Genomic DNA, 14405 nt, shown 5'->3' on the forward strand with positions numbered 1-14405 from the left:
TAAAAGTGACCTATAAATTAAAGCCCTTATATTAATGTACAAACACAAGTTGAAAGTGACTCAGAAGCTAGAACGTTTATATTGATGTATAAACAAAAGTTGAAAGTGAGTCAGAAACTAGAACGTTTATATTGATGTATAAACATAAGTTGAAAGTGACTCAAAAGCTGGAACGCGTATATGGATGTATAAAAACAAGTTGAAAGTGACTCAGAAGCTACAACGTTTATATTGATGTATAAACATCAGTGGAAAGTGACCTATAAATTAAAGCGTTTATATTAATGTATAAACACAATTTGAAAGTGACCTGTAAATTAGAACGTTTATATTGATGTATAAACACAAGCTGAAAGTGACTCAGAAGCTACAACGTTTATATTGATGCATAAACATAAGTTGAAAGTGACCTATAAATTAAAGCGCTTATATTAATGTATAAACACAAGTTGAAAGTGACCTATAAATTAAAGCGCTTATATTAATGTATAAACACAAGTTAAAAGTGACCTATAAATTAAAGCCCTTATATTAATGTACAAACACAAGTTGAAAGTGACTCAGAAGCTAGAACGTTTATATTGATGTATAAACAAAAGTTGAAAGTGAGTCAGAAACTAGAACGTTTATATTGATGTATAAACATAAGTTGAAAGTGACTCAAAAGCTGGAACGCGTATATGGATGTATAAAAACAAGTTGAAAGTGACTCAGAAGCTACAACGTTTATATTGATGTATAAACATCAGTGGAAAGTGACCTATAAATTAAAGCGTTTATATTAATGTATAAACACAAGCTGAAAGTGACTCAGAAGCTACAACGTTTATATTGATGCATAAACACAAGTTAAAGTGACTCAGAAGCTAGAACGTTTATATTGATGTATAAACACAAGTTGAAAGTGACTCAGAAGTTAAAACGTTTATATTAATGTGTATATACTTAAGTACAAAGTGACCCAAGAAGTAGAACGTTTACATTGATGTATGTATACATAAGTAGAAAGTGACCCATCAATTAGTATTCTAGACTCTAGAGTATAGGTGAATAATGAAAGAGACACGTTCGATAAAATGTGTATTTGTATACACACTTGCAATGGCCAAACATCAATGTCACTAAATAAATGAAATTCAAACGATTTGACAAAGCACGATAATGTAACATACCATAAATATCTAAGGACCACTTACAATAGATATCTGAATATCTATAGCGACAATTTCAACGTGTACACCAGTGTGGATATCTGAATATCTATAGCGACAATTTCAACGTGTACACCAGTATGGATATCTGAATATCCTTTGCGACAATTTCAACGTGTACACTAATGTGGATATCGGAATATCCATAGCGACAATTTCAACGTGTACACCAGTGTGGATATCTGAATATCTATAGCGACAATTTCAACGTGTACACCAGTATGGATATCTGAATATCCTTTGCGACAATTTCAACGTGTACACTAATGTGAATATCTGAATATCCATAGCGACAATTTCAACGTGTACACCAGTGTGGATATCCGAATATCCATAGCGACAATTTCAGCGTGTACACTAGTGTGGTTATCCGAATATCCTTTGTGACAATTTCAACGTCTACACGAGTGTGAATATCTCACTATACAAGTAAACTATTTATAATTACGTGACAGAACATATTAAACAGTTCTAAACCGGTTGGTTTTATTATAATCATAGATTTAATAGTTCTATAGCAGTTGGTTTTATTATAATCACAGATTAAACAGTTCTACACCGGTTGGTTTATTATAATCACAGATTAAACAGTTCGATACCGATTGGTTTTATTATATTTTAATCATAGATTTAATAGTTATTTAGCGGTTGGTTTTATTATATTATAATCATAGATTAAACAGTTCTATACCGGTTGGTTTTATTATATTAAATCACAGATTAAACAGTTCTATACCGGTTGATTTTTTTTATATTATAGTGACAGATAAAACAGTTCTAAACCGTTTAGTTTTATTATATTATAGTGACAGATTAAACAGTTCTATACCGGTTCGTTTTATTATATTATATCACGGATTAAACAGTTCTATACTGGTTGGTTTTATTATCATAGTCACAGATTAAACAGTTCTACACCGGTTGCTTTTATTATATTATAATCACAGATTAAACATTTATATACAGATTGAATTTATTATAATATAATCACAGATTAAACAGTTTCATACTGGTTGGTTTTATTATAATATACTCCGGAATACTCAGTTCTATACCGGTTGGTTTTATTTAAATTATAATACCAACTACCTCAATTCTATACCAGTTTGTTTTATTATATTATAATCACGGATTAAACAGTTCTATACTGGTTGGTTTCATTATATTATAATCTGAACTATTCAGTTCTATACCAGTTGGTTTTATTTTATTATAATCACAGAATAAACAGTTTTATACTGGTTGGTTTTACTATATTATACTCCAGAATACTCAGTTCTATAATGGTTGGTTTTATTATATTAAAATACCGACTACTCAGTTCTATACTGGTTGGTTTTATTATATTATAATCAGATATTAAACTGTTCTATAGCGGTTGGTTTAATTATGTTATAATACGTACTACTCACTTCTATACCGGTTGGATTTATTATATTATAATCCAGATTACTCAGTTCTATACTGATTGGTTTTATTATATTATAATCACAGATTAAACAGTTCTATACGGGTTGGTTTTATTGTATTGTAATCACAGTTTAAACATTTAAATAGAGGTTGGTTTTATCATAGTATAATCACAGTTTAAACAGTTCTATACGGGTTGGTTTTATTATGTTATAATCCGGACTACCCAGTTGTATACCGGTTGTTTTCATTATATTATAGTCACAGATTAAGCAGTTCTATATAGGTTGGTTTTATTATATTATAATCACAGTTTAAACAGTTATATAACGGTTGGTTTTATTGTGTTATAATCCGGACTACTCAGTTCTATACTGATTAGTTTTATTATATTATAATCACAGATTAAACAGTTCTATACGGGTTGGTTTATTGTATTATAATCCGGACTACTCAGTTCTATACAGGTTGGTTTTATTATATTGTAATCACAGTAAACATTTCAATAGCGGTTGGTTTTATCATATTATAATCACAGTTTAAACAGTTCTTTACGGGTTGGTTTTATTAAATTAAAATCCGGACTACTCAGTTCTACACCAGTTGGTTTTATTATATTATAATCACAGATTAAACTGTTCTGTAGTAGTTGGTTTAATTATATTATAATCCGTACTACTCAGTTCTATACTGGTTGGTTTAATTATGTTATAAATCGGACTACTCAGTTCTGTACTGGTTGGTTTTATTAAATTATATTCACAGATTAAACAGTTCTCCAGTGGTTGGTTTTATTATATTATAAGCACAGATTAAACAATTCTATAGGAGTTGGTTTTCTTATCTTATATTCACATATTAAACAGTTCTATACTGATTGGTTTTATTATAATATAATCCCGACTAGTCAGTTATATACCGGTTGGTTTCATTATATTATACTACGAACTACTCAGATCTATACCGGTTGGTTTTATTATATTATAATTCAGACTACTCAGTTCTATACCGGTTGGTTTTATTATACTATAATCCGCACTACTTATTTCTATACAGATTGGTTTTGTTATATTATAATCACACATTATAACAAAACTTACAACAAAGGCGCATGTTTTAAACTTTACCTCGAATATATTTTGCTATATTCGCTCTAATTGTTGCTGTTCATTAAGATTAATAGTTAACATTGATGTGAGTTTATTATACTTAATTTAAGTACTGAATATAAAGTTTTAAAATAAACTACGTTTTTCAGCAAAATATCTTCCGTCTAAGATGTTATTAATTTGATTTCTTTGTTACTAGATGTCGCTGTACAACCTGCTCCTGCCTTAACGTACAGAGTCATAGGGGGAATTTTTGATTTCTTCTTCTTTCTGGGACCTACTCCTGATGAGGTTATTCAGCAGTATACTAATTTGATTGGTCGACCTTTCTTGCCTCCTTACTGGGCATTAGGATTTCATTTGAGTCGATTTGGGTACATGACGTCGGAAAAGACAAGAAGAGTATGGAATCGAACCCGAGAAGCGGGTATTCCCTATGTAAGGGGTAACATATGTTGCTGATAAATTTTTATTTCTAACTGTTTTTTAATCTAGCTAGAGATTTCGTCTTATTAATAGATGCGGGCCTATTTAGTTAATAACTTCTATATTTAAAGGTTAAATATTCTGAAATACCTAATAAGTTTCTTTAGAATGATGTGCACAACACTACAATTAGTTTTAATTTTACTTTCCTTGAGAACGAGGTCAACAAAACTATAGTATTAATATTAATTTACAAGGACGTACACAACACTATAGTTAGTTTTAATATTAAGGTTTTTATTTTGTTTGTAATTAAGCACAAAGCTACACAAAGGGCTATCTGTGCTCTGCCCACCACGGGTATCGAAACCCGGATTCTAGCCTTGTAAGTCCGCAGACATACCGCTGTGCCACTGGTGGACTTATTTTTTTAGAACGAGGTACACAACACTACAGTTAACTTTCATATTCAACAACAGTTTGAGATTGCTAGGACTTAAAGCAGGTAATTTTGAATGTTGCTAAATAGCATCCAAACTGTGATCACTTGTAGATATCTACTATAAACAGATTGTGAGAAACTTTCTACAAACTTCCGTAAGATTTACAGGAACCATTGACTGGAGAATAAAGGTAAATTACCTTACCCGATTAACATAGGAGTTAGAATCACTGTAAAAAACATGAAAATTGAGACTTAGAATAACTGAAAAGAACATGAAACTTAGTTACAGTTTAAGAATCATCTCTACATAAACCAACAACAACAGAAAACTGAGGTTTGTGCACAGAACATCAGGGTTTCAATTTCTGTTCTTCTAGGACGCACAGTGGAGTGATATAGACTACATGTTGGATTTTAAGGATTTCACCTACGACAAAGAGAGATACAAAGGATTGCCAGAACTAGTCGACGATGTACATAAAGCTGGAATGCATTACGTGTTAAATTTTGTAAGTAGCGTGTTCATGATGTTAAAACAAAATCATACATTTTACACCAAGCAACCAAGTAGTATTTCTGTACCAAGAATTGTTTATTAGTAAATAATTAAAATCATGCTTACTACTCGATATTCTATAGGCTATCAAACACAGTTAACATCATTAAACAATGTTTATTAGGAAACAATCAGAATCATATTCACTTCGTGGTATTATATAGGCTATCAAACACAGTTAAAATCATTAAACAATGTTTATTAGTAAACAATCAAAATCATGCTTACTACGTGGTATAATATGAACTATCAAACACGATTAACATCATTAAACAATATTTATTAGTAAACAATCAGAATCATACTCACTACGTGGTATTTTATAGGCTATCAAAGGTAGTCAACATTAATAAACAACGTTTATTAGGAAACAATCAGGATCATGCTCACTACGTGGTATTATATAGCCTATCAAACACAGTTAACATCATTAAACATTGTTTATTAGGAAACAATCAAAATCATGCTTACTATGTGGTATTCTATAGACTATCAAAATAGTCAACATTATTAAACAATGTTTATTAGGAAACAATCAGAATCATGCTCATTTTGTGGTATTGTTACATATCTCCCTGTTTGCTAATTCCCGGTAGAAATTCTTTCCAAAAACTGAGGAACTTTTGCGATACAAGTTTTTTCTTGCATAAATTAGTTTATTCTTTCTTAATACAACTTTTAGTACACCGTAATTCCTCTGTCAGTGCCTTTTTCGTCACTTTCAACTTAACGACTTTTATAATACACGCTATAAATTACAGCGATTCGCAATCTCGATAACTTACCGTGACTACTGTTCGTTTTAAACACACATTCCATAGCCGCTGTCTTTTCTCGCCAGGTTTTAATACTAAAGAAGGGGGTGTCTCGAATACACTCGGGCCTCCCCGATCATTCATGATCATTCGAGAAATTTGGCTACCAGCGCCAAACGCGCCAGCAGCGTCACGTAACTTCCGTTGTTGTAACAGTATTATATAGGCTATCAAAGGTAGTCAACATTATTAAACAATTTTTATCAGAAAGCAATCAGAATCATACTCACCATGTGGTATTCTATAAGCTATCAAAGATAGTCAACATTATTATACAATATTTATTAGTAAATCAAAGACATATTTATATTGAATAGTTTGGTACGACTATCACACAAAGTCATACTCACTATTGTTTGCATTACAAAAGTAGTCATGAATTTTATATTTTATACTTAACACAAGTTTAATTGATCACGCGTTGCAGAGCCCCGGACTTTACGTGACCAACTCAACAGGGGAATATCCAGCTTATGACGAAGCTCTTGGAGAGGACATTTTTATGAGAGATATAAATAAAAAAATTATTCTTGGAAAAGTAAGTCTTTTTACATTTTAACACAAGATATGTATGTTTTTAAGTTATGAAAATAAATGTTGCACTCCTTAATCCCGTGCAAACATGCACGTTAGTAGGATTTCAGTTAGAGATCTAACATGCACGTTAGTGGGATTTCAGTTAGAGATCTGAGTTTGTAAGCAAGGAACAGTATGAATAGTAAGGTTTAAAAACTTTTACAATTTTAAATACTGATCGTATTCTTCTGTTTACTAACAGTTAACCATAAGAAAATTGACCCTGTGTTTTCATGCTCGTAATTTTCTGTTTACTAATAGTTAACACCATAAGAAGTGACCCTGTATCTGGAGAAAATATATTTCACCGCTACACCAAAGTGGTTTTAATGTAATATGTATATGTAGCGTTGTTCACATTCCAGCTTTGGCCCAACATAACTGCTTACCTAGACTTCTCCAATCCTAAAGCCTCGGAGTTCTGGATCAACAACATGATAACGTTTCATCGAGAAGTTCCATACGATGCAGCATGGATTGTAAGTACTGATCAGAATTAAAATGTACCAAAGAAATGAATAAAATTGATTTTTTATCATAAATCAAATCCCCCCACCAAAAATAAAACTTTCATTGATTAGAATACAGTAACTCATCAACTGGATACTTTCGCTGTTAGCGATTCAGCCATAATCCCAACAATGTCTTACAAAGTTTAACCAGCTTAGCAAGTACTAGTCCAAATGTGTATGTATATATCGTTAATATAACAGTGTTTAACCAGCTTAGTAACTATTAGTCTCTAATATATTTATATTGTTAAAATAAAACTAGGTTCGACTTGCTTTGTAAATATTAGTCCAAATGTATGTATATATATATAATATGACAGTAGGTTTGGCCAGGCAGTCTTCGAGTAGATCCATATTACTCAGAAAGTGATCTTGAGTAGAATGTTAGACTCACCAGCTGGTTAACTATTTGGTCATTCTTCCACCGATGTGCTTCCAAAGATTATCACGGTGAATGACCTTTGGCTTGTAGCACCTGACTTCCTGGATTCGTTAGAATAGATGTATTCATTATACGTCTTTACTGTAAGAACAATAAGAATTAAAGGTCCCAACGTTCTCTATCAGTGACGGATGTATACAGTCATATAAGATTCATGATTCCATATGAATTCCGTTTCTAATATGCCCTTTGCTTCGATTTCAATAACACAGTGATGGTGAATTCCAACACCTTCCTCTTGTTGATTGCATTAATCAACCATTTAGTCATTTAAAGGTCTCTGTCAGTAACAGATATATACACTGTTCTGCCAAATTGAGGCAATCTGTCATCTAGAGGCTCTAATTTCCACTACAAATAATGGATATATATATTTATATAAATAAATAGATAGCTTACGAACTATTGATTACATTAATTGTTAATAGGCAATTGAATCAGCACTGTAAAACAATAATGAATTAAATATCGCAATACCGTTATCGGTCCTGGTTGTCAATTTACTGTCATAATGGATAATGTCTGAGGTAATAGCACCCAAGTGGTTTGGGGAGATCCCATCTATCAGACAATATCCAAACGCCGATGATAAACTAGTCAGCCATCATAGAAAATCAAATAAATGTACGAAAATCAAATAAGGGTACGAAACTGAGTGCTTACACCCACAACGTCTCAGCTTCTACTGCCTTTGAATGTCAATAGCCAGTTGTGGGAAAGCAGTTACCCTTAAATTTCTTAAAGTATAAATGAAACCACCCTAATATTTCTACTAATTAAACTCCCAACCTCCACCCTTACAAAAAAGATATTAAATAGAACTATAAGATATTGTTACGACAGCGGAAGTTACATGACCTGGTAACACGTCATGAGATTCTCGAAGGATCTTAACTTTTCCTGGCAACTCTAGTCTTTTCTAGGCGCCCTCTTTTTTGTACATAAGCCAGATAAATAAAGCGGAGATATACTTACAGATAAAGAGATATAGAGACAGATAATTGAGTCAAGCGAGCGGTAGTGACCGTCAGTAAAGTGCGTGAATCGTTGTGAATTATAGCGTGTATTCAAGTTAAAAAGACTAAGGAAATTAAATGTATTGCAAAGTTGTATTGAGAAAGTATAAACTAGTTTTATTTAAGAAAGGACTTGTATCGCTGAAGATCTTCGGAAAGAAGTTTTACGGGAAATTAACACTTGCTTCACTTGTATCTTCAGTTGTGGACTGTCCAAGGTGTCTTCAAACTGATTCCTCAGCAACAGCTTGAGGACATCGGGTGGCGCAGTTGGGTAGGCTTTGTGTGCCATACTTTCCAAATCCTGTGCCAGCTCTTGCAGGCTCTCCCCTTTAGCACGGACTCTCGTCGTAAACCTAGCCCTGTAGACTTCGGACTGAATTTGAGTTCCGTACCTGCATTCTAGAGCAACTACCAGTGTTCTATAGTTGTGCCTGTCGTCTACTGACAATTGTCCAAGTATTTCCAGTGGTTGTCCTTCACGCTCGTTGCCAGGTACACTGCTTTGTGCTCCTCTGTTCACCCATTCATTTCTGCCAGGAGCTCAAATTGTGCTCTATATGCTTCCCGCAGTGCCTTCCCATCGAATTCCTGTGGCTTCCTTCGTACTAGATCACCCCTATTGCTGACATTCATATCTAGGATGTGACTTCTAACAGGACTGAAGATGTCTGCATTAGGGTTTAGCTGCGGGGTCTGGAAGGGTCTTCCCGTTGTCTGAGGCTCATTAGGTCGATGGCTAATATATCATCCTTGTGTAAAGAGTGTAAACCATTCCTTAATGTATTTAATTGGCTTTGGAATTTACTAATGTTTTCCATTTGTGTACTCTGGCTTTCTCTCAATTGTTGGAGACTTTCTTCTTGTTCATTTTTTTCTCCTCCAACCACTGCTGTAGTCTCTCTTCTTGTTTCTTTTCTTTTCCCCCCAACAACTGCTGTAATCTTTCTTGTTTATTTTGCTGTTCGAGCTGCTTTTGTTGCAGGTTTTCTTGTCACTGCTGTAATATTTCTTCTTGTTTATGTTCACGTTCTTCTTGTTTATTTTATATTTCCTCCAACAACTGCTGTAATCTCTCTTCTTGTTTATTTTTTCCTTCTTTGTTGTTTCTTTTGCTGTTCTTGTATTGCTGCCATCAAATCTGCTAAGCTGTAGTTTGATTTGCCACTTCTCGTTTCCATTTTTTTTCGTCCCACTCTCTGACACCAATTTGTTACGCCTCTGTGTTCGTTTGTTAATTTTCCGTAAAAATTATTTCCGAAGAAACTTTAGCGATACAAGTCCTTTCTTAGATAAAACTAGTATATTCTTTGTCAATTCAACTTTGCAATACACTTAATTTCCACAGTCACTTTAACTTAAACACACACTATAATTCACAACGATTCACGCACTTTCTTGCGGTCACTACCACGCTTGACTCAGTTGTCCATCTCTATATCTTCAATCTCTCTATCTGCAACTCAATTCCGAATGAATATCTCCTTTATCTGGCGCGCTTATATACAATCAAAGCACGCGCATAGCACGTACTAGCCTCTTCGCGAATCTTCTAGACACTCATCACGTGTTACCTGCGTCACGTGAATTCCGCTGTCGTTTACAATATATATATATATATATATATACTGCTTTACCCAAAATAATCTAGTCATCTAGAGGTCCTAATGTTCAGTGTGAATACAGGAGTCCTAATAATGACTTTTTTTCTAATCTGCTACAGCATTGCCCTTGAACTAAACTTTTATCATTCTGTGAGACATACTTTCAGTTGTTCTTGACAGGTTTCTTATTCAACTGGTTGTTTCAAAAGTTAGGCGAGTTAATAATGGCGAGAACTAACACAACCAGCAAGCTCAAAATATGGTCCTTATAATTAAAGGCCATTCCAGGCTATTGATTTTTTTAAAACTAGAAATGAGTTGAATGTATTCTGTGTAAGATGGCTGTAATAACAGATAGACAGACAGATTCAACTTCCCTCCATGGATCCTGGAACGTGTTATTTTACATCATTTGATATCTATGACTCTTAAGTCATGTAGACACTTCATTAACTCGATCCCACGTCCATTGTGTAGAATTTAGCCAACACAATTACAATCCCTTTTCCTTGACATAAAACAATCATGGTTAAACTGTTTGCCTGTCTACTTCCAGAACCCAGAATTATGGTCAAATTATCACCCTGTTTTCCTTCAGATTCAAACAATCATGGTCAAACTGTTCATCTTCCTTCGGGTTCACACAATCGTTGTTGAACTGTTCAGCTGTCTTCCTTCAGGTTCACACAATAATGATCGAACTGTTTAGTTGTCTTCCTCCAGATTCACAATTGCCATTATTATCAAAGCAGGATAATAAGCAGATTAGTCGTCAACGTTAGTGGGTTTACAGTAAAGATCATTCTTGTGGATAAAGTGTGGTATATCAATCTCATTATTTCCAAAGTATCAATACTTATTGAGAACACGCTGCACAGACCTCAAATACGATGACTCTTATGTGTGGCAACCTTGGATAGTGTTAAATGATCTGAATTTGTTCCAAAAGTATTTCTGGCATCTTTCTTACAATCTTAAAAAAGTGAAAATTTGTCAGACTCTGGATGCAGTTACAGTATTGGGACTATTTCACGGATCAGTTTACCCAACTTTCAATGTTCTACATTGCACTTCCCTGTAATATATTTATCTCACGACAATGCAACATTTTAAACACACTTTTATAACATTAAACTAACTAACTGGCAAGTGTTTTTCTGCATATGTTAATTACATTTCCGTGTAAAACATGTTGGATGAATAATATGATATGTTCAAAGGATTTGCAAATGTTTGTGAAAGAGAATTTTTATACACGTATAATACGAGAATTTGTCAATAAAAAAATGTGATATCTTACATTTTAACTTTGAAAAAGCTGACCTTGATGTTTTTTAGAAATTGAAGAAGTAAGACCAATCAATTTCTCAATTTTCAGGATATGAATGAACCGTATAATTTCATAAATGGTTCATGGGAAAGCTGTCCCATGGGGCATCCACTAGAAAATCCACCCTACCAGCCCGGCAATGACTCCCTTATGACTCACACTTTATGTTTGTCCTCTCATCAGTATCTGTCGTCTCACTACAATCTACACAACATCTACAGTGTAATAGAAGCCAAAACTACATACAGGTGAGTGAAATTCAACAATAATAATAAAACATGCATAATAACAGTATCAAATGGTTTCTAAACCAGGGTTAAAAACAATGACTGGATAAATTCAACAATAATAATAAAACATGCATAATAACAGTATCAAGTGGTTTCCAAACCAGGGTTAAAAACAATGACTGGATAAATTCAAGAATAATAATAATACATGCATAATAACAGTATCAAATGGTTTCCAAACCAGGGTTAAAAACAATGGCTGGATAAATTCAACAATAATAATAATAAAACATGCATAGTAACATTATCAAGTAGTTTCCTGACCAGGATGAAAACAACGACTGGATAAATTCAACAATAATAATAAAACATGCATAATAACAGTATCAAGTGGTTTCAAGAGACCGGGGTTAAAAAAGATGGATATATGGCTGTTACCAACAAATATTTTGACTATTACTTTAATTAAGTACTGACTACTGTTGGCTGAAGACCCGGGTTAAAAACAATGACTGGAAACGTGGGCGTTAGCCACAGATATGTTGGCTGTTACTTTAATAATTAATCAAGTATTAACTACTGTTGGCTGTACCAACTATAAGATTTTATGATCGTGTATCGGTTAGGATTATATTTAATTAATTAAGTACTGGCTACTGGTGGCTGTACCAGCTATAATATTTTGTAGTTATATATTGGTTGGGATTATATGTAGTTAATTAAGTACTAACTACTGGTGGCCGTACCAGCTATAAGATTTTGTGGTTATATATTGGTTGGGATTATAAGTGGTAAATTAGGTAATGACTATTGGTGGCTATACCTGCTATCAGATCTTGTGGTTGTGTATTGGTTGTGATTATATGTAATTAATTAAGTTCTGACTACTGGTGGCTGTATCAACAATAAGATTTTATGGTTATATATTGGTTGAGATTATATGTGATTAACTAAGTACTGACAATTGGTTTCTGTACCACTACTAGATCTTGTGGTTATGTATTGGTTGGGATTATATGTAATTAATTAAATACTGACTACTGGCGTCTGTACTACTTATAAGATTCTGTGTTTAAGTTTGGGATTATACGTGGTTCATTAGGTACTGCATACTCTACCAGCTATAAGATGTTGTGGTTATGTATTGGTTGGGATTATGTGTAATTAATTAAGTCCTGACTACTGTACCAACTATAAGATGTGGTTATATTTTGGTTGGGATTATATGTAATTAAATAAGTCGTGACTACTGTACTAACTATAAGATTCTGTGTTTATATATTGGTTGGGATTATATGTAATTAAATAAGTCGTGACTACTGTACCAACTATAAGATTCTGTGTTTATATATTGGTTGGGATTATATGTAATTAAATAAGTCGTGACTACTGTACCAACTATAAGATTCTGTGTTTATATATTGGTTGGGATTATATGTAGTTCATTAGGTACTAACTACTGTACCAACTATAAAATTTTGTGGTTATGTATTGGTTTGCGTTATATGTGATTAATTAAGTACTGACTTCTGGTATTTGTATTTTATAGTTTTGGTTATAAGTTTGAGATTCAGTGTCAAAAGATTATTTCCATAGTTATGCCTGACCCATAGTAACAGGCTTCTTAACACAGATATTTATTACTTTTTAGAGCTCTAGAAATTCTCGGTAAAAGACCTTTCGTCCTCTCTCGAGCTTCTTTTCCTGGTCTTGGACGATATAGTGGCCACTGGTCAGGCGACATCTATTCGAGATGGGACTATCTGTCAAGTAGCGTCCCAGGTAAACATCTAGAGTAATAAGTAAACTGAGAATTTTATACCATCCCAGAAAATATTGTATTGTAGAGGCTATAACATAAAAACCTCGAATTTCACCCTTCTGTCATATGCCCCACTGTTTTATGAACTTCCTTTGTGTATATCACCCCAAGGTCCAAGCTAAGGTACAAGTTACAGAGTAGAAATGATGAAATGTATCCTTGTAAAATAGGTGTCTGAAGCTATACACGTAAGTAAGAAAAACCATCTAAATACCTAAAGTTAAAGTTGCTGTAACTATTTTGAAAACTTTAGTATCACAGAGAGTCATAACTCCCTCCCCCAAACACTTATTGTTTAATTTAATAAATGACCCTCCAATGACTCAATAGTATCATAGAGAGTCATAACTCTTCCAAAAAACGAAACTTATTGTTTAATTTACTAAACGTCCCTCCAATGACTCGGTAGTATCACAGATAGTTATAACTCTCCCAAAAAACAAAATTTATTGTATAATTTAATAAATGACCCTCCAATGATTCGGTAGTATCACAGAGAGTCATAACTCTTCCAAAAAACGAATCTTATTGTTTAATTTACTAAACGTCCCTCCAATGACTCGGCAACAAGTCAGAAGGGACAACCACTGGAAATACTTGGACAGTTGTCAGCAGACGACAGACACAACTATAGAGCATTTTTATAATACATGCTATAAATCACAGCGATTCACAATCTCAACAACTTCGCTCTATACGACTGCAAAACACACACACACCAGCTCGAAACTCAATCGTAAATTACCCGAAACTCACTGTAACTACTGTTCACTTTCTCATCCCCTGGCTTTTCTCTGCCAAACTTATATACTAAGCAAGAAGGGTCTCCAACATACGCGGAGTTCTCCGATTATTCGAGAAATTCAACACGCATGCTTCCAGAATCACAAGACTTCCGCTA

General features: G+C 33.5%; 1 protein-coding gene across 1 annotated transcript in view; it reads left to right on the forward strand.

Annotated features, from left to right (window-relative positions):
- The window catches only part of LOC111088545 (lysosomal alpha-glucosidase-like), a gene marked incomplete at its 3' end in the record, with an annotated part of 24671 nt that extends 11207 nt beyond the window's left edge, over positions 1-13464 (forward strand). Inside the window, exons 5-10 of the mRNA XM_022399015.1 lie at positions 3930-4168; positions 4979-5110; positions 6400-6510; positions 6914-7027; positions 11501-11700; positions 13334-13464. Of these exons, the coding sequence (XP_022254723.1) occupies positions 3930-4168; positions 4979-5110; positions 6400-6510; positions 6914-7027; positions 11501-11700; positions 13334-13464 (927 nt within the window). The remainder of the gene's footprint in view (positions 1-3929; positions 4169-4978; positions 5111-6399; positions 6511-6913; positions 7028-11500; positions 11701-13333) is intronic.
- Positions 13465-14405: the final 941 nt, after the last annotated feature.

The sequence above is a fragment of the Limulus polyphemus genome, unplaced genomic scaffold (assembly GCF_000517525.1).
Source record: "Limulus polyphemus unplaced genomic scaffold, Limulus_polyphemus-2.1.2 Scaffold3997, whole genome shotgun sequence".
NCBI classification, from domain to species: Eukaryota; Metazoa; Arthropoda; class Merostomata; order Xiphosura; family Limulidae; genus Limulus; species Limulus polyphemus.